Here is a 21,044-nt window from a genome sequence, read left to right as displayed (position 1 = left end):
TTGTAAGTATATGAAAAGTTGTTTATGATAAATAATCTGTGACAAACAGTGGCGAATTCAATCTAATTTTTAAAGTATATGATGTTGAATTTTACAGCCCTTATCCCTACAAACTTTTTCATAAGTACGAATAGAAATAGAACTTTGTCAAAAATCGTATTTTTTATATTATTTAGAAGATTCTTTAGGTTTTTTTTAAATAAAGAAATAAAATATTCAAAAATCGCTATTTTATACATAGAATAAAATTGATAAAATTGATCGATTATTACTTTTATAAACATTTACAACTTTAATACTTCAATCGAAAAAAAACCTTACCGTTGACCATTACAACCGAAACAGAAAAAAGCCTTTAGACTTCTTGGTTCTGAAAGGATAAGAGATCATTTACATCTGCATCAACAAATGATATTAAATAGCCAATCATAACCATGACATTGCGAAAATCATTACAGTAACGACTTTCCTATTGGATTCCTTTGCATATATTGTTAACACAATTAAATTGAATAATTTAACGTACTGAAATATACTTTTTATACTGTTTATCGGACTAGCAATGAGTGTGGTATTTTATAGCATATCAAATACATTTATTTATAGTATTTATATTTATATGGCGAGCAATGGGTTTGCTTGTCATCCTGAATTGAATAAATAATAAAAACTTTACATATAACTTTACATACAAATGCTTCTAGATGTACAATTTGTCAATGTACCGTATGTAAATGAAAATCTTGCAGTATTTGCTCTTAATTCTTCTTATTTCATCAATAAATATTTTTAAGAAAAGGTGGTTTTCAAATATATTTTATTCGTTTACTATTATAAACGTAATATAATTATTTTTTAATATAATAGGATATATAATCTATTTTTGGCATATCTTAACTTAGCGTCGTCCCGAACTCCTGGAAGACTGCTTTGGTGCATCCGATCCCTAAAAAGGGCAACCGCTCAGACCCGTCCAATTATAGGCTTATAGCCATCACCTCATTGTTCTCCAAGGTAATGGAGTCCATTATAAACTGCCAACTCCTGCGGTACCTAGAGGAGTACCAGCTGATTAGCGACCGCCAGTACGGTTTCCGTCGGGATCGCTCAGCCGGTGATCTTCTAGTTTACCTTACCCATAGATGGGTGGAAACAGTTGAGAGCAAGGGGGAGGCATTAGTAGCCCGTCTGGACATAGCGAAGGCCTTCGATCGCGTGTGGCACAAAGCACTTCTTTCGAAGCTTCCTTCCTATGGACTTCCCGGGAAATTATGCAATTGGATTACCAGTTTTTTGGAAGGTCGGTGTGCTCAGCAAGGCAAGACAGTATTTCACGTCGGCCCATCGTCTAAGACTATACAAGGCACAAATTCGGCCTCACATGGAATACTCCTCTCACCTCTGGGCGGGTGCTCCCCAGTACCAGCTCCTTCCATTTGACCGTATCCAACTTAGAGCGGCTCGAATTATCGACGATCAAGCCCTTTCCGATCTGCTTGATCCTTTGGCTTTGCGTAGAGATGTTGGATCGCTCTGCATCTTCTACAGAATTTATCACGGGGAATGTTCCGAGGAATTGTTCGGATTAATCCCGGCTGCTGAATTTCACCTTCGGACATCTCGTCAAAATTCAAAATATCACCTGTGGGTGATGTGTCACCTAGATGTCCGAAAATCCACAACAGCGCCATATTTAAGACATTTTTGTCTCGCGCAATCACTCTGTGGAACCATCTTTCGCCGGCGGTTTTTCCGAACCGATACGACTTGGGAACCTTCAAGAAAAGACCGTACTCCTTCCTGAAAGGCCGGCAACGCACCTGCAAGCCCCCCGGTGTTGCAGATGTCCATGGGCGGTGGTAGACACTTTCCATCAGATGAGCCTCCTGCTCGTTTGCCACCTCTAACATTAAAAAAAAAAACGTAAAAAAAGCATGTTTCTTAGCATCTACTACTTACCTACTTAAATACAAAAATGTATGTCGATACATACCACATAATGTGTGTCGTTAAGTATCCTATGAGGATTAATTATATCATTAAAATAGTCATTATTTTTATTTGTAATCAAAAAAAATACTATGTAATATTAAATGTAAAAGAACATATTTTCAAATATAACGTACCATTGTATCCTTACAAATCAAACTTCACTTGATGATAGGGTGGTCTGCGTAGACACTATCCACTCATCACATACTCTAACGCCAAACGGCAACGTTTAATATTACTGTGTTCCAGTTAGGGTGAGTGTTGGATGAGGGTAAGTTAAAAGGACGAGTTAAAAGTCTAATTTCATTCCCAAGCTTGATGGCAGGTTGGTTATGTAAGAAATGTAACATTTAAGAAAATGTCATATCTCGCCAATGATAATGGGCAACCATAAATATGGGCCGCCTACTAACTCCATAAAACTACAGATTTTTTAAAAATCACTAGAATCTCATATTAAGTGGAGATTTCAGTATCGGATATACGAAGGTACCTACTAAATAATTACAATACATAGTTAAGTTAAAAATTATTAAGTTAATCTTGAGATGATTATGTCAATATAAACGAATACAATCAAAACATTTTTATATTTGAAGGTTCACTTTTGTTTTCTTAATGTTATACCAACTGTCCCATATCATTTAAATTTGTTTAAAATCAAAAAGGCCAAGGCGAAACCTTGAGGGCCTGCGGTGATGAAGTGGGTTTAGCAGCCTCTCAACAACGAACCACTTAAGCTAACGAGAGTTCTAAGCCAATTAGCTCTCGTCTCGATGGAAAAAAAAGACTAAAAATTGCGTCCGATTCGAAATGCCACAAAGTCGTAAATAACAGTAAGCGTCGGAAAACAACCACACTGCTTATGTAAGAGAGCGGCTGCTGTGTCAGTTCACGTTCCGAAGCCAGGGAATATAATATTTAGCTTACCTTATAGCTGCAGGACACAAGGCTCTGGGTTAAAATCCTGAGTCAGGACAATATAATAATTCTAAGTTTTTCCGTCAAGATTTTATAAATAGTTTTTAGGGTTTCGGAAGTGGCTATGGTTTATACTCACATGCAGAGGCGGCGTAAGGCGTGGCAACATAGGCCACGTCGTGTATTATGTGATTAAAAACATTTAAAATGTTGAATAGTTTGAATGTTTCAATGCTTGAATCACAGGGACTAGTACTTCGATTTGAAAACCTCTTCAAACGATAGATAATCCGTTTTTAAGTAATATTTTTTATCTAGATGACTTTAAACACAGACACTGTCAGGAATAAGCCCAATTAATTTATAAATGTAGTAATTGTCTATGGAATTATTTTTGAAACTATAGTACCTATGTTTTTCTGTACGCCAGTTACGCTTATAAAATTAATAACGTATAGAGTTTTAATACACTACTGTTTAGACCCAAGTATCTGCTTGCTGTGATAATAAAACAGATGAAGAGGGGTGATCTCATAAAAAGCAAAAGGAACCTCCCATGCTGTACGTAATTAACTCCCACGTATCATCACATATATTAAGCAATAGGCTAGTACAATCCAATCAACTATTTCTCAGTTTCATAACAAACATGAATTGCATATATATATTATAATAAGTGCTAAAAATACTTCTTTAACCTTTATCATACTTCTATAAGTTTTTATTGTTTACGTGATCAATTTAAGACTAAATACCGAGTTTCTTACCGATTCTTCTCAGCATTCTATATTCCAAGCCAACGCGGCATTAGTTACATTAAATTCAATCTTTAAAATGACAATTTAAAAAGTGTTTTTCAGAATTAATGGAGTATATGTTGCTTTTGATTTTGAAAGAGACCTAAAGATTAACAGCCTAATACAGACATATTTACCTCAAGTTCTTTAATTACTTCCACCGGACCCATAAAACTTGGTGAGCGAGATCTACATTGTAAATTTTATTATTGCTGCGAGATTACTATTGCTATATTCAATTTCTATGTCGTAAATTAATATCTATATAAGTAAACTTATGCACATGCATTAATTCTAAGAAGGAATAAATAAAAGTCATATTGTTATAAAATAAAATTTACTTAATGTTATACATATTTATTTATAGTCACGACCACATTTACACCCATTAGTATTTAAACGATTGAGATAACAACCAATTAAATTGAATGACAACATTGTTGATCCATACAACAAATTACAGTTGTGTCTTCAACACGAAAACTAGCAACAAGCTTGACTATTTGCAAATGTTGGTACCTACTTAGGAATTGCTTATTATAATTTTAAATTAATTATAAAAAAAAAAAATATATTATTTTTGTTGTATGTAATTGTTTTGGTAACAAACGCATTAAAAAAAAAACAAAATCGATTATTCTTATTAGAATCTGCAATCCAAATTAATGGAGGCTTAAAATTTCATGTATCTTGCAAAATGACAATTCAAAAGTGCTTGTATATACTACATTTTGTATTTAACTTTTTTTAGCAATTTTATCAATTTTTTTGTTCGTGAACATTATTATACAGCCAGACTGTTACATATTAATTCATGAAAGCAGATATCTAATAAAACATAACATATTTACAATATAATAAATAGCATATAACTTGTATAGTTCTTAATATAGATACATACAATAATAACGAAATTAAAACATATTAATTATTATTATGAAATATAAAAATATAGTATTTGACCAATAATTTTTAAAAATAACATGGTTGTAACTTTATACTGAGTCTGTCCGTATGATTAAATTGATTCCGATTTAACTGAAGTCATAATGAACCTTTGATATTGTCGTTGATCTATGAGACAGCTTGAATATGTTATTTAAATTAAAAAAAAAAAAATTAAATGGCCTTTATCGTTATTGAGATAAATCGACAATATCTCATGGCAACAATGAATGTTCGCAATTATTAACAAAACAATCGCATTTTTTATATCTTTAATAAAACGCTTAAAACTTCTCAACAATAAATGACTCCATTTTTGTGATTTTTTTGTATTTTTAGACATCCATTGAATGTTGCAAAGAAGAAAAATACAATATTATATATAAATCGTGGTCGTGCTTCCATTCAAAATGACATGGGAACAAACATACATTTTATATTGTTTTTTTTTTCAGAACTATTTCAAAGTCATAAAATCATCCTACTTGAAAATATTATGGAAGAAATTCGTGGAGTAAATTAACAAATAGTTCGACATTGTAATATTTATAATAGATTAATTTTATTACTACATATATATATCTGCTTCTTAAGAACGAATTAACAATTTAAACACAAACAATACAAGCAGGAATGAAAATTGTAGTCGAAAAACTAACTAAACTACATTGACAACTTGCAATGTTAATATATATTTACCTATATAATTACATAGAACTTATAAAAATAGGAAATCACTACAAATCATTATAACTTTAGAACATTATAGATCTGTTCACTAAAGGCGCGCGCGCCTACACTTGATATTATTGGCCAGCATAACAAATATAATCTATTTTTTTTTCTGTCCGTACTATTGTATCAGTCATCTTACGCACACTAAGACTTCTCATAAGGACGGGCCTCGCTCATACAAATGCAAGCAAATAATTTCGCGTGGGGGGACGTGCCTTCGTAAATAAAAAGGTCTATATTGCTGTACTAACTTCTATGTACATACATGAAATCTCTAACTACGCAATAAACGACTTATGAAGAAAATTGCTTACAATCGATGTTTTTTTTATAATCCCTATATTTTATCTAGATGATAAAACAAAAATGAAAGATAAAACTGTTGAAAAATATATTTATTGGGAGTCTTACATATTTCTTAAATATGGATTGAAGGGTAGGGCTGGAGGCTAAGCTAAGAGCCAGTATCATAAGCATTTGAATGCTTTTTAGTAATAAGTATACGACATTTTCATACAAACCAATTAAATTAGAATAAAAACATAAATTTATCTTCAATGTAAAAATTATTATTAACAAATGATTGACCAGTGATGAAAATAAATTACTTTTGAAAATTAAAAATAAAGTTCCGGTGATTAAGAATCACATATAAAAACTTTTTTATTATTCTTTAATATTTAATATGGAAATAAAAATGTATCGCATCGCATTGTTATTGATTGGTTCTTTGCAAAAAGTCTGTATCAAATTTATCCTGAAATTTTGACACGATTTGAGACACTCAACATTTGTTATTTCTAATAGATAGATTGCATAAATCGCGATAACGCGAATATTCGGGGTAACAAACACAATGATTATTTTAGAGCACACATCCTCGCAACTTTGCGTTACCACGACAAGGCAATGTGCCCACTTCATATACCAAAAGTTGAAAGTTGCAGAATACCACCGCGATTCGTGTCGCCCATAAATAAAACAAAAATTCAAATTTGAAACACACCAAAACTATCTTTGAATCGATATAATTTACTATGAATGTAAATATAGCGATATAAACATAGCTAATTAATATATAAATACCCAGTAACTAAGATTTTTTTACAGATAAATAAGACTTTGTTTAGATCTATATAAATTAGGACGACATTACATAACTAGAAAACGACATTTATTACAACGATAACATATACTTAACTTAACATTTCAAGGACAATAGAAATTGTACTCAATAGGTCATCCAATGAGGGTTATGTACAAATGTTTCATAAATATAACATCCATGTAGAGAACTCTATGAACGCTCTGTTAATGTTCATTTAGTTAATGATCCACCCGCATATATATATAACAGAAAACAGTATGGGATATGGAAAAAAATTAAATAAAACAGCAAAGAGATTGAATCTTAAGAGCTAATACTTTTTTTTTCGATAACTCGGCCTTGAAAATAACCTTGAATTTACAATAAAGATAATAAATAATTTAATTGCAGCATTTCTAATTGTAGTTTTAAAAATTAATCGCTTCCATTTCGTGCAATCTTAGGTCGCCGATCAGAATTTATAACGAGATCAGTAACTTTAAATAGGTTATCACTACTTTTACGTGCAGCCATTACAAGCCGGACTACTAACTAAGACTGCGCGAATTGTACCGACTGAATTGCAGAAGCTTCTATTTTTTATCTATGGCAACATATTTTTATACTGTTTGTATAGACATATCATTCATTTAGCGGGTGGAATATGTAGTTTGTCATATAAAAAATAATTAACTAACATAACTACTAAACAAATAAATCTACGGTAAGTATTTAAATAAATATAACCAAATAATAATTAGCTTCATTTTTACAAATCAAACATTTCAATGTTCAATGTTTTATTATATTAATAGAACTCTTTATGATAAGCTACCGAAATTACGTCACCAGCTAACGATAAAAGCGCCATTTTGTTGACAATACTCATTTGTAAATAGAAAAATGATTTGAAAGAAAAATAATTCAACGGGTTTTGGTCAATGAGGTTAATTTTATTACTTGAGCTCAAGTAAGAAATTGTATATGATACTCGTATATTATATTCCTATGGATAGACAAAATCGTGGCCTACAGTGCTGTTAAGATTTTCTACCTTCTTGAAATAAAAAAAAATGATCAAATTCACTAACGAATACTTTAGACTGTTCTCAAGTTCAAGGACAAATTTTGTAAAGACCAATAAAATTATATACGCATGGCGAAATTAAGCCTTTTTTTAAATTAGTCAAAATTTAACAAAAAGTTCTTGATGATAGGGCAGCCCGTCTTAGTAAGTACTATTCTCCCATCAGATATTCTACCGCCAAACAGCAACACTTTGTATTGTTTTTGTCCAGTGTGAAGGATAAGCAAATCAGTGTCACCATAGGCAAAAAGGCCATACCATCTTAACTTCCTGGGTTGGTGGTTCATTAGGGATATAAGGAATGGTTAATATTTCCTACAGCGCCAATGTCTATGGGCGATGGTGACCACTTTCCTTCAGGCACCACATCAGCACGTCCGCATACATATAAAAAAAAGTGTTGAATAAACCAAAATGTCCAGTTATGTCACATAAACTATTAAGAATGTTTTTGTTGAGTAATTACTACAATTGTATATTATATGTGGAAGTTTTAAAATCAGCTTAAAAATGTACAACTTACTAGCAGAATAAAAAGGGTTTTGTTACAACTTTTGGTTCTCTATGACTTAATCAAAAAATAATTTGTAATAGTTTAGGAACTTGGTTCTAATTCTTCACTATTTTTGAATTCACTTATCAGACACCCTTCGACAATTCGTGTCTATTATCTTTGCACTAGTGACGTAATCGCATGAGTAATGTTAGCTATATCGATATATTAAAATTACTAATAATCGAGAGCCCATTCGTTCTCCTGTAGAAACGCGTCAACTACCTCCTTCATGGTGAAGTTTGGTATGAGCTGATCTGCTGTCAACTTCACACGAGTAACTGGATCAAAATGTCCAACCCGCTGTGAATAAAAAAAAAAATATATATACAAATCCTTATGTTTAACCCAATATTAATATTATTAATTTAAAAAAAAGAATAACATTTGCAGTTGACTCTCATCAATATAAACTCATAAATATTTATAAGGCAGTAAAACTTTTAATTCTGAACATAGTTATAAATGTTTTTAAAGGAATATTAATATTGATTATTATAACGTACAGTATAACTAAGTATAAAGTAATCGAGATGGCTAATTGAATAGAAAACCAAAGATCGCGGGTTTCCCAGACAGCAGCAAGTTTCGGATGAAATTTTCCCACGTGTAAGAATGATAAAGAAACTTGCCCAGCAGTGGAATATTTACTAATGACTACTATACTATAATATTAGTGATATATAATATAATAGTTGTAAAATATGTACAGATATCGTAAAAATTACTAAAATATAACGTACCTCTAGATGTTCTTCGATGTCTTTTTTCTCATATGTTATGCCGCTTGGAGTTATGACCGGCTCGTTGAGAATTTCGAAGCTAATCTTACCGCATAGATAGTCTGGCACGTCACGTTTCTAAAGAGAAATATCTCATCAACATCAAAATATACTTTACTAGCTGAAACCGCGGCTTCTCTTACACATAGTTGCGTTTGTGACGAAAATGCTTCAAGAAATTGAATACATATAAAACCCCAAAAGTAACAAAAGGCCAACAGACAGGGTTACTAACGCTCTTATAATATTAGTACAGATTAAAATGGACTCTTACAAATACATTCGAATTGTCGTTTTACTAGGTTATAATAACGTAATGCTTAAAACTAATTCGGAATACGTTAAAATAAATTTATGTTTTACTTGGTGGTGGGCTTTATGGACGCCCGTGTGGGTAGATACCATCCTCTCATCACATATTCTTCCGCCAAACAACATTGTTTAGTATTGCTGTGTTCCAGTTCAAAGTGTTATTCCAGGCACAATGGACATATTCATTTACATTTCAGTTCAAGGATTGTTTAATATTTCTTACAGTACCAATGTATATGAGCGATTTTGTCTAAATACCATTCAAGTCATTTCTCTATATAATCGACTGGCATCCGTCCGACTTCAACCGTACGTGAGGGGTTCCATCCCAAATTTCACAAAACTCCAACCCGCTGTTTTAAAATTTAAGTTCTTCAGTAATTAATACATACGTGTTTATTTGTGCATTGTTGTAATGTAGAATACAAACGGTTTATATTAACGTTGTAACTTGTTGATTGTATTTAGTATAATCTATATTGTGAATTGAAGCAGATTAAAAAGAAAAGAGAGCGGGTGGAAGCTTGATCTTCATTTTCTTTGTATTATCGAAAATACTGTTTATTTATTTATAAAATGGTCATAGTTACCCAAAAACACGCATACATGCAAGTCTTGATTACTCTGTTTATAAATGAAAACTGCATTAAAATCCGTTGCATATTTTAAAAAATCTGTGCGTCCAAACGTCAGGAAACGATTTTAATTTAAAATATGTAGATATGACGTTACGTGTTTAATAGCAATACTTGCTTTTATACATAAATAGTATTGTAATTTAGGTAATAATGTAATGAAATTATTTTTTTAATTTAATAACTAAATAATAGATTACTTTGTAGTCTTACTTAGGCTTATTTTTAGAAAACATTTAAAATGTACGGTTTCCTGTATACGTCACGTGAACACGCGCCAAGAGATTTATGAATGTATTTTACAACTTCATAGTGGGAATATACAATACATAATCCGTTTACTCCTACACGGGGTGTGAATGCGTGGGACCAACGAAATGATCCTATTTGGAAACATCATGCAACAAAACTAAAATAGAGCCTTATATCGTAACGTTATGACGTCAACACGTTAATACTTTTATCCTTTACAAAAAAATAAATAATATTAAGCAATTTAAACGCTTCTTTTTATTGTTCTATTAATGAAGTGTTTTATGAATTTAATAATTTTTTAAATAATATTATGCTTGTAAAGCGCTTTACGCTAATTCTTAAATTACTCCAAAACTTTAGATTGATTTTGGGGAATTAAGCTCTTAACCTAGAAAATACGATAGTTTTTGTCAGTTATATGAAATAAAAATTAGAACATCGTGGTTGAGTAATCTCTAAACCTTCTCAAGAGTAGAGGTTGCTTCCATGCAGTGGAAAATTTACGGCTGTTACTTTTACTTTTTTATACATATAAAAAGTAACAGTAGGTATAGTAAATTAATAAAGTTAATATACCCACAACCACAAGGGGGATAAAGCAAAATAAACATGTTTGACATTTATTTGACGCGATTGATCGATTTTGAATAATCAATGATATTCATTACCGTTTCGAGAAAAAAAAATGTTGAAGTTGTTATCGAAACTAACTTTGGAAGAAAAATTAGACTGGATATAAGTAGTGAAAGGGAAAATTGTTGTATTTTATTTTATTTTATTTTTATCAAGAACCGTCTGTCTGTGTAGTGCATAGCTATAAGCCAATTCCAAGGAATATCTACATTAATGTTTTTTTTATCTTATTATTTTTTTTATTACAAAAATATTTTAAATTATTTCTAAATGAATTTACACATGAATACATATTAAATTTTGTATTTTAATTACTATCCAAAAAAATAATTTATAATTGGCATTTAAAATTGCAGTGCGATCCTTTAAGAATTCACTTCGTATCTCACTCAGTATACATAATAATAACCAACACAATACTAGTTTGACAAAATTGTACAATTTTCCATAGAGGCTGTAAATTTTGTCATTTTTAAGGTTGTAAAGATCTCTGATAAAGAGCTCTGAAATGAGTATGTAAGGTATTCCAAATCTTCATAATATTCAATATAATATGTAATACTTCGAAGTGTGTAAATTAAAATCGTTCTTAGATTAAGGCACTTACGAAAATTTATTGTAATTAAAGTTTAAAAAGTACAAAAAAAAAAGTTCAGTAGAAAATAAGGAAATACATTTTTTTAGGGTAAATATTATTTTTAATTTTTTTTCTCTATTATATGAAGCCGATATTTTTTAAATTTGTATTATAATTAGTATTTTAATCTTTCGCCCTAAACGTACACATACATTAGTAGCAATAGAGAATGGATGAGGATGGATATAGAGGTAGGGGACGACCCAAGAAACGATGGATGGATTGTGTGAAAGACGATATGGTTAGAAAGAATGTTACTTGTGAGATGACGTGCGACAGAGAAGTATGGAAGAAGAAGACATGCTGCCCCGACCCCGAGTAAAATTGGGATGAGGGCAGGAGGATGATGACATTAGTAGCAATATTTTCTATAATCTATACTAACATTATACATGCGAAAGTAACTCTATATGTCTGTTGCTCTTTCACAGCCAGACGACTGAACCGAATTTGATGAAATTTAGTATGATTGCTCGAACTCCAAGGAGCGGCATAAGCTAATTTTAACGCCTATTACCTGACGACCAACCACTAAAACGAGAGCGAAGTTTGGGGCGACAACTAGTACAGTAATATTATAAAACTGAAGAGTTTTCAATGTCTGATTTGAAATAATTTAATTAATAATTTAATCAGTGGATTTAAATTAGTACTCACCCTCCTTCGTTCGTCCATTTTTGAAAATAGATTATTGAGCTCACTACCATAGTTATTCTGTTGAATAAAAAATTAAAATATGGCAACATTTATACAAATATCGTGTTGGTAATCTGATATTTAAAAATTAGCCTTTAATTAATATTAATCAATAAGATTAGGCCAAAATATTCCAATTTCCGTGGAAACACAGATAATAGTTAAGTCAATTTCGTGAAGTGTTACATAATGTCACTATAAAAATGGTTTTATCTTAAAAAATCTCAATAAATTCTATTACTGTTTTTGAAGGTTGGAATTCCTGCACAAAACAATCTTATTATGGGTATTCACATTCTCATAACTCTTGTTAAAATAATAAAATACTTTAGTTAAAATTGTTACAGCTATGACTTCTAGATGAACTTAAATTTATATTATAATCTAAATGTACAACACTAATACTTACACATTCCTCTTCAACCTTCGCTACCTTGCTACCGGTGTCCTCTTCATTTATATTCTCTAACTTTATTGATTCTATTCTTCTCTGCATGTCTTCATTTATTAATCTGCAATCAAAATAATAATAACTCCGAATAAATGTCAACATATATTGTACTGGTTTTAGTCCTTGTGTTAGGGGAGGTTGTAGGTTTAAAAAAGTTTTAATAAAAATCATTTTTAAAAATTTAATTGTAATATTGGTTTAATCATGAAAGCAAGTCCACATTTATAATATTAGTATAGATTGTATAACTTCTAAATTAATAGGGCAAATTTATGAGAGTAACAGCCTGGTATTCAGTCACATAGCTGCAAAAAGCCAACTAGTGAAATGAAATAGTATCAAAATATAAATAAAGATATATTGATATATGTTAAATTGGTTTAACTCTATTCCTTTTTCAATTGAAATATAACATCAAATACTTTGAATAGCTTTGTTAGGAGCCAATTTAATTAGCAGCAATCTAACTCAACCTAATGGCAAAACAATTCAATTTATTACTTATAAAGTGACCAGGTGTCTCTAAACTCATAAGATATATCAAGCATATAACAATAACAAAGGCTTATTTTAATAAGCCTTACAACATCGTAGGTCATGTATTATTAACTAAGATCTCAACTAGAGGCTTCATTCATGACTCGTAGTGTAGTATTCCTTTTATTCCTTATAATATTTTAAGTTGTTAGCTATTTGTTTTTTTTTTAAACAGTTTACAATTTATGGTAATTATTTATAAACTGATTATGCAATTTCACCTCAATTAAAACTTCAGACTTGACTTTAACATACCGTTTGAAATCTAATAAAAAAATAGTGAAATATGATCTTAATACAATGAAGATTAAATAATAGTTGACAGTTTTAAGCGTTCAATTCAAGGTTGCTTTGATTTCCAATTTAAATAAGATTGTAAAATTATAACCCGACAGATTTAAAATAACTTATAAATTATTTATAAGCACTAAAAGATTAGATCCTACACAGTTATATTTGTCTACTTTTCATTTTGTTTTCTCATCATCAAAACAATGTTATATAATCATAATATTTTGCTATTACCTATTTAAATATGTCTGCAATTCAATTTCTTGAGATATTCTCTTTTCCTCCTGAACATTCCATCTTTTCTTTCTGGCAATGCGTATCTGTGCTGCGATGTCATCTCCGAAATTAAGTTTTTGTTCTCGAGCAAGATCATTTGCTGAAATTAATATCATAGAAACACTTTATATTACTAAACAATAAATAAAATATAATACTCAAATAAAATAATGTAACAAAAGACATTAATAAAAAAATAATTCAATAAATTAAATCAGTCATTATAGTAAATTCAATCATACAATACAAACACTCTGTATAATTTGAATAAAACTAAAAATTTATTACAATCAAATAAGATATACAAGAACCAACCTTATAACTAAGCAATCTCTTTTAAGCAAAATTAATTCAGAGAAAAGAAATAAAAAAATGTAGGGTGTACAATGTAAGATACAGGTCATCAATAAAAATATATACATACATCATTAGTTTGCAGTTTCTCTTCATCATCTATTAATTTAAATTTATTGTCATATAGGTTCTTTCTTTATGTTATTGCAAACTTTTCTTTATGTGTATTCTATGTTCTGTTCTTATAGATTACCTACTTTAATATATTCTAATATTATGTTACATTTGTTTGTTTTGTAACTGTTTTATCTTGTTGTGTAATAAAGTGTATATTATTATTGATTAAAGAATAAATGTTGAAATATAAATAAATAAAACCTATACATAGTAGTTATGTAAATTACCTCTGTGTAAATGTTTAATAGCCTCATCATAGCATTCCTGTTCAACCAAAGCCTGTCCGAGGAAGAAATGTGCCTTCACTTGATTATTATCTATATCGAGAGCCCGTCGACAATCTTGGCATGTAGCCTCCCATCTCTTCATTTTTAAATGGCATAGCGCCCTATTTGTATAGTATGTTGATACTGAAGGATTTTTTATCTACAATTAAATCAAAGGGAAATATTTGTAGCCAATTTGGAAGGTATGAGAATTATTTTAAATAATAAATAATATAAATATACGTCACTGATATATTGCTCAGTCAAAGGACATGAATAGCGTTAAGCTCAATAAACAAAGGTTTATTAAAATTCAAATAAGATTCTAGTTTATGAGAAAAAAATATTAGTATGATAATGTGTTCAAAACTTACGATGGCCTTAGTGTAGCAGTTCATAGCATCTTCAAATCTACGTAAGCTAAACAATCTGTTTCCTTGTTCTTTCAGCTCCTTATCGGTTAAGTTTGCAGTGGAATACATATGCTTACTCATTGTTACAGTTTATTTGATACACTTCTTTACATAAATTAAAACACAGATCTCATCATAACACAATTTGAACGGATTTCTTTAATCCCAACTATTACGCGAGAGAAAAAATAAGAAAATGTTTTTCTCGAATCCAAAACGTTCGCGCAAACCAACAGATAAAATAGAATGCATCAAAAACTGACAATGACAAATTCATAAATGTCTACGTCATTATTACACTAAAATAATATACATAGACTATAAAATTATTTTTCTTAGCACTAGAAAAATATAACAACACGCAGCCGATTAAACAGTTAAAATAAATTAGCTTAAGAATGTATTAAATTTATCAAATTTACTATTCTTTAAACATTATTATTGCATAATATATATATATATATATTAATATATTGAACATTGAGATGTGACATTTAAAACGCAATTAATACCTTCACATTTTATGTAATATAATATTTTTTTGTAAATAAGTGGAAGGATAATGTTATACGATAGATGTAGATAGTGTAAACCTGTTTTGGCAAATATGAAATTGAAAATGAATTAATATGTTTTAATCATACTATTTATTCTACATGTTAAAATGTATTCTAGAGTTATCCATATGAATATCAGCGAAATAAAACATTTTGTTGTATTCGGTACATACGTATAATTATAATTTTTCATTTCAATACACTACTATTTAAATGAATATAATATAATTTAGTCAGTAATAGCTGCCAAGCTCCCCAAGGAGATACTATACAATCGTTTCCTTTTTAATAAATAATATTTAATATAACATTTTACAGGTTAACTTTTTATTTCGATAAATATGCCTCTTCGGTACCATTTTGTAGATTTTGATTTTGATTTTTGATTGTTCGCCTTAACTTTCAAAGGATCGCTATATATAAAAATTTTCTATAGTGGTAAACGCTAAAATAATACTAATTATCAATTGTATGTCAGTAAAATGAAAAATATACCTCAAAGAAATCTAACTAACCTTAACAGAGATAATGTTTTTTGAGTTAAAGAATAATTAATTTGGAACTAGGAAGTAACATAGAAAAAAAGTCGTATTCACAGATTTACAACTTCTGAAGCAGAAAATTTATTGGGAAATATTTGTGTAAGCTTTCATCAATTTATAATTAAAATTTTCATAGTATGTAGACACCAAATTCAATAATACATGAATTGAATCGTGAAGTGAATAATTGGTTGGACAGGATATCTTTAAAAATAACCACCATTTAAACGTACCTCTGGTCCTTTATTATTTTCATTAATCTTGCAAATATTATTACACCATTTTCTTATATTCTTATCGGCGGCTCCACGTATGTCCAAACGATTATTTAAATCTGTCAAATTTCTGAACGATAGCTAAAATTTTAATGTTATTTTCAATTTAGGAAAAATATAGTGTTAATAATTTAATGTTAAATAGTAAAAAAGACAAAATGTATTAAATTCACTACTCCCAATGTAAGATGTGTCAAAACGAGTGAACTTTTAAATGGGGAAGCATTAGATGTTTTAGAATCAATAGAGTTATTTAGTATGACAATAGACTCTAAGCTCCAATGGGGCCCCCATATAAATAAATTGGCGAATAGACTCAGCTCTGCAGCCTATGCGGTAAAAAAAAATAGACTTTTGACTGATGTGGATATGGCTCGCCTTGTGTATTTCAGTTATTTCCACAGTATAATGTCGTATGGCCTCCTACTCTGGGGTAATGCAGCTGACATTAATACCATTTTTGTACTGCAGAAGAGGGCTATTCGTGCAATTTATTACCTGGGCCCAAAAGATTCGTTAAGAGGTAAATTTAAAGAAATTAAAATAATGACTGTCGCTTCTCAATTTGTTTTTGATAATGTTATGTATGTACGCAAAAACATAAATGATTTTCCCAGAAATTGTGACGTACATTCTATTAACACTAGGAACAAGAATAAACTTGTTACTCCAAGTACCCGATTACACAGGATTACACACGATAACTCTTTTTTGGGGCAATGTATACGTTTTTACAACAGGATCCCAGAAAACGTTCAAAATTATTCAATTATAAAATTCAAAAGAATCGTTAAAGAGTGTTTGTGTGCTAAAGGATATTACAACACTAATGACTTTTTAGTATACTGCACACCTTGGGAATGAAATGATCGCCTCCAGGCTGTTTCAAATAACTAAAATATAATTATTATTGTACATGCAAAATGGAAAAAAAAAAAATATCCCGCTGAGTTTCTTTCGCCGGTTCTTCTCAGGTCCGAGGTGTTAAATTCCGAACCAGTGGTAGATTTTTGACTATTAATAAGCAAGTGTAAACACTTCTATATTGAATAAAGATTTTTGACTTTGACTATATGGTTAAACTGTTTTCGACATAATGTCGTTTTTATTATTGTATTTTGTGAAGATAACGTATTCAATTGGGTTAATTAAGTTAAGTATTCTGAGAGAGATAATTATAGTAAATATTCAATTCCTATTTACTTTAGCAATTCGCCGTTGCTTTGCTTTGTTCATTTCTAAAACCAAAGAGTAAGGATAAGACTTTTTAAAATATGCACTTGTGTCTTTTATTTTGGCGTGGCTGGCAGAACCTGATTTTATTTTTAATTCAGTTAAATTATTTAGTAAATATACACTATCTTCGTGACGTAGCATATTTTCCTAAAATAAAATAATTAATATTAATTAATAAATAAATATAACATATTTTTTATATTAAGTAATAAATAATTCTTAATATTTCATAAATTAGGAACAAAATTCCAAATCGTATTTTATAATCTCAAAATATTTTCAATTGAAGACCGGCCTTATTCCAATTCTAATTTAAGAAGAACATAACATTAATTATAATAAATATTAACATTAATTATAATTTATTTAAATAAAACAAACCATCTTTGTGTATCAACACCGAAGAAAACCAACTTTTTAAAACTAGACTTCCGACAGCAGTCACATTTAATACAAATAACTTTTTATATTGAATACTGAGTATTACAGAATATACAAAATTGCTTAAGACATAATTTAAAAAAAAGTCTCACTCGAAGCTTTTCCAGTTCGATATCAATTTTCTGTCTAGCAATGAATTCTGCACGAAATTCATCAACCAAGTATGCCCAGTACTTGTTCACTCGAGCACAGTCACTCAGTTGAGTCAAAGGTAGATACAGCAAAATACGCTTACTTATTGCCGATGGCAATAATTGAATCTATAAAGTTAGATGTTATTATTTTTAATTATTGTTCCATACTCATAGGTATAGATACCAGTTTAGTATCCATCCATGGCTGCTCTTTTGATCTGATGAACATTAATCCTGGTATCCCTGAGAATTCTGTTCTTTCAACGGAACTTTTTTTATTATATATTAATAACCTGCTTATGCTCGATAGTCTTCGATATGCAGATGACAACACTGCACCGTTGTGGAGAGGTACACTAATATTTGAAATTCTACTAGTTCTTGAGAGCAATGGGAGGAATTATTCGAAAGTCCTACTTATATGTAGAAGAATATGGAACCGAGGTTTTACCTTACACAAAAAAGCAAATTTATCTATGTATGTATTCAACGTCAATTATCTGTTTGAGGCATTACAAGCTATTGATCATTGCATCACAACCATCACCATTCATTTACTACGAATCGCTGATTCAATCGAAATTTCATATATAAATGAAATACAACATACAATCTGTATTAATATTAATAACCTGAAGAGTTGGTTTGTTCGCTCTTTCGTCGTAAATTCGTTCTAAAATAATGTTTTATTTGAGAAGGTATTTTATATTTTTAAGATATTTTTATTATTAAAAAGATATTTATAGTTGTAAAATAAATTTGCTACAAAATAATTAATAAGTACGACTAAATTATAGTCATCTACATAATTAAATTATAAGACCCAGTACTTTTACCTAACGTCCTTAGTTACACTCTTACTGATAATAGCATGAAGTACCTAGAACAGTTCCTTAATGTACTTAGATTTTACATATATTTTTAACTTCTACGCGACCAAAGTCGCGGGAATGTCATATTGCAAGCGTAAAGCATATAATATGTTTAATATAAGTAAAATAAAAATCTAATATAATTTTCAACCAAAAATCATTTAAATACGTACGAAATCTACAGTTTCAAAATTTTCCGGCTTTGATCGATTTACTTTCCAAATTCTCTTTTTTGTCCCATCAGTAAAGGTCATCTCTAATTCTTCCAATTTCAAATGATCTTTTATAGTCTTAATTGTAGTGGCCCACAAAACTAAATTCGTATCCAACTAAAATCAATTTCATTGAATTAGAGTTTCCTAATATAAAGGTTTTTTTATAATTATAAAATATGCAACTTGTTTACGTTTAAATATTTACAGAGTGATATAAATGTATTGTACTTACCTCTTTTTGTCCATTCATTAAGGGATATGTGGATGATTCCAAAATTTGTGTTACAGAACTTTTTCGACGCGGCGTTTGTTCTTTTTTAGTCTGCATAAATAAAATATAAATATTACAACTGTAAGCAAAAATACCATATAATAGAAACCTCATTTCTTACTGCTTCAACATTAATGGGCTTTTTTTCAGGTGGTGATTCATTAACCACGACACATTCTATCAAATTCTTCATCTGTTCTAGGTTTTGTTCGTAAATTTTCTCAGCTGACTTAAATACTTCCCACATAATGGGACCTCCGGCAACCGATAGCAATTCCGCTAAAACTAGGAATTGTTGACCCTGTTCAAAAAGTTAGGACTCTCTGTATTTTGTTCTTGGAAAATTGTTTCCTAAGCACTTTGTGATTTAATAATCTTTATGGTATGGACATTCTTTTCCGCCAATAAAAGACAACTGAATATAAAATGTTGAATACTTGTTGATTTACAGGCAGGATATATTACATACATATATAATTGTATTTTAAATGTTGAAAAAGAGTAACTACTGAGTTTCTTGCCGGTTCTTCTCGGTATAATCTACATTCCGAACTGGTGGTAACTACACTTAATATAGTTTGTTAAAGACGATTCAACAGTGCTTGTAAAAACCTACTTGAATAAAGTATATTTTGATTTGCAGATTATAAGTAATTTAGATCATTATTTGCAGTATCAAACTGTCATCTTCGAAAACCTAAATATTTGGTCAAAAAGAAGTCTAGCCTTTGTTAATTAATTTCCAGTAAGGAAAATTTATTATTATTAATACAAAACTTAACTTTGTAAATTTCAATATTTTGTAATACTAACTGAATCAAGAGAGCGAAACCATTTGCGATTAAACATTATAATATCTTGGATCGAGGACATGAGTACAGTTCGATCGTGATCCAAGGGTACTTGGTCATAGCTACTCCATGTCTTATACCTAAACATGAATATTGTAAATTGCTTCATTAGGTGTTATTTACTAACTATCGCATTTCACTTTAGTAATCAATGTTAAGAAAGGAATGTGATTGAAATTTCGACTTACTCGCTTATAGACAATATGGCGTCTTTAGAACGGGAGTTCCATATTGATTTTAACAATAAAGAGAGCGTAAAAATACTTGAAATGTCGTCTAATAAATCTAGCACAAATATCTTTTTATTCTTCCAAGAAATACGTATAAACCAGCACTTGGTTTCATATAAATGTTTGCTAAATTCCAATTCGTCTTTTGAATGTTCTTGATTAGCTTTAAAAATATATTATAGTCAATTTATAGTAACAAAATATCAATTTATAATAACATATTATAGTAAGATACTAGTGTTTAGCGTGAAGGTGAGTGAACCAGAGTAATTCCGGGTACAGGAAACATAACGTCGCGTATCTCACGGTTAGCAGAGCAATGTCGGGGTACTTCTGCCCCAGGGTCACGGACTCGGTCCGTTCGAGGGCTTTTTAGAACTAATGAGTGTTGATTTATTACGTTTCGCATTCATGTTTTAAGATTTTCTAAATTGAGCCACTTGAATACTGGCTCATATGTTAATATTACTGATTTGATAAAACAATTATTATGTTTACCGCAACCCATTTTTGTCAAAATTAAGTCATGCACTGATTGCACTTTCTTGAATAAATCGTCAAAAGATATCATTTTGATTTATTATTTTACTTGATTGTGTAGAAAGAGTATACAATCCAAAAGATTTAATTATGTTATCGAAGATGACA

At 30.0% G+C, this 21,044-nt stretch overlaps 2 protein-coding genes across 2 annotated transcripts; both read right to left on the bottom strand.

The window, feature by feature from the left end:
• Positions 1-6,546: 6,546 nt before the first annotated feature.
• Positions 6,547-15,033, bottom strand: LOC113394196 (E3 ubiquitin-protein ligase CHIP). The gene is made up of 7 exons (XM_026631422.2): positions 14,734-15,033; positions 14,321-14,519; positions 13,581-13,722; positions 12,477-12,579; positions 12,029-12,085; positions 8,861-8,977; positions 6,547-8,420 (listed from the first exon to the last, which is right to left on the bottom strand). Exons 1-7 carry the CDS (start codon positions 14,851-14,853, stop codon positions 8,295-8,297), a joined length of 864 nt encoding a protein of 287 aa, XP_026487207.1. The 5' UTR covers positions 14,854-15,033; the 3' UTR covers positions 6,547-8,294.
• Positions 15,034-15,867: 834 nt separating this feature from the next.
• LOC113394181 (uncharacterized) lies at positions 15,868-20,904 on the bottom strand. Its single transcript, XM_026631393.2, has 9 exons — positions 20,895-20,904; positions 20,355-20,559; positions 20,129-20,246; positions 19,437-19,616; positions 19,277-19,366; positions 19,003-19,158; positions 17,916-18,083; positions 17,350-17,529; positions 15,868-16,227 (listed from the first exon to the last, which is right to left on the bottom strand). The coding sequence occupies exons 1-9, from the start codon at positions 20,902-20,904 to the stop codon at positions 16,078-16,080; spliced, it is 1,257 nt and encodes a 418-aa protein (XP_026487178.2). The 3' UTR covers positions 15,868-16,077.
• Positions 20,905-21,044: the final 140 nt, after the last annotated feature.

The sequence above is a fragment of the Vanessa tameamea genome, chromosome 9 (genome assembly GCF_037043105.1).
Source record: "Vanessa tameamea isolate UH-Manoa-2023 chromosome 9, ilVanTame1 primary haplotype, whole genome shotgun sequence".
NCBI classification, from domain to species: Eukaryota; Metazoa; Arthropoda; class Insecta; order Lepidoptera; family Nymphalidae; genus Vanessa; species Vanessa tameamea.
Note: the sequence above shows the minus strand (reverse complement) of the source record. Positions and strands in the feature narration are given on the sequence as shown.

Excerpts from the sequence above, each read along its gene's own strand:
- LOC113394196 (XM_026631422.2), bottom strand. The coding sequence starts at position 14,853 with ATGAGTAAGCATATGTATTCCACTGCAAACTTAACCGATAAGGAGCTG. Across the intron at positions 14,520-14,733 it reads ACTGCTACACTAAGGCCATC|ATAAAAAATCCTTCAGTATC; the intron begins GTAAGTTTTGAA and ends ATTTAATTGTAG. Across the intron at positions 12,086-12,476 it reads CGAAGGTTGAAGAGGAATGT|AATAACTATGGTAGTGAGCT; the intron begins GTAAGTATTAGT and ends TTTATTCAACAG.
- LOC113394181 (XM_026631393.2), bottom strand. Across the intron at positions 18,084-19,002 it reads ATTTTGAAACTGTAGATTTC|ATTCAATTATTGCCATCGGC; the intron begins GTACGTATTTAA and ends CTAACTTTATAG. Across the intron at positions 16,228-17,349 it reads AGCAACGGCGAATTGCTAAA|CTATCGTTCAGAAATTTGAC; the intron begins GTAAATAGGAAT and ends TTAAAATTTTAG.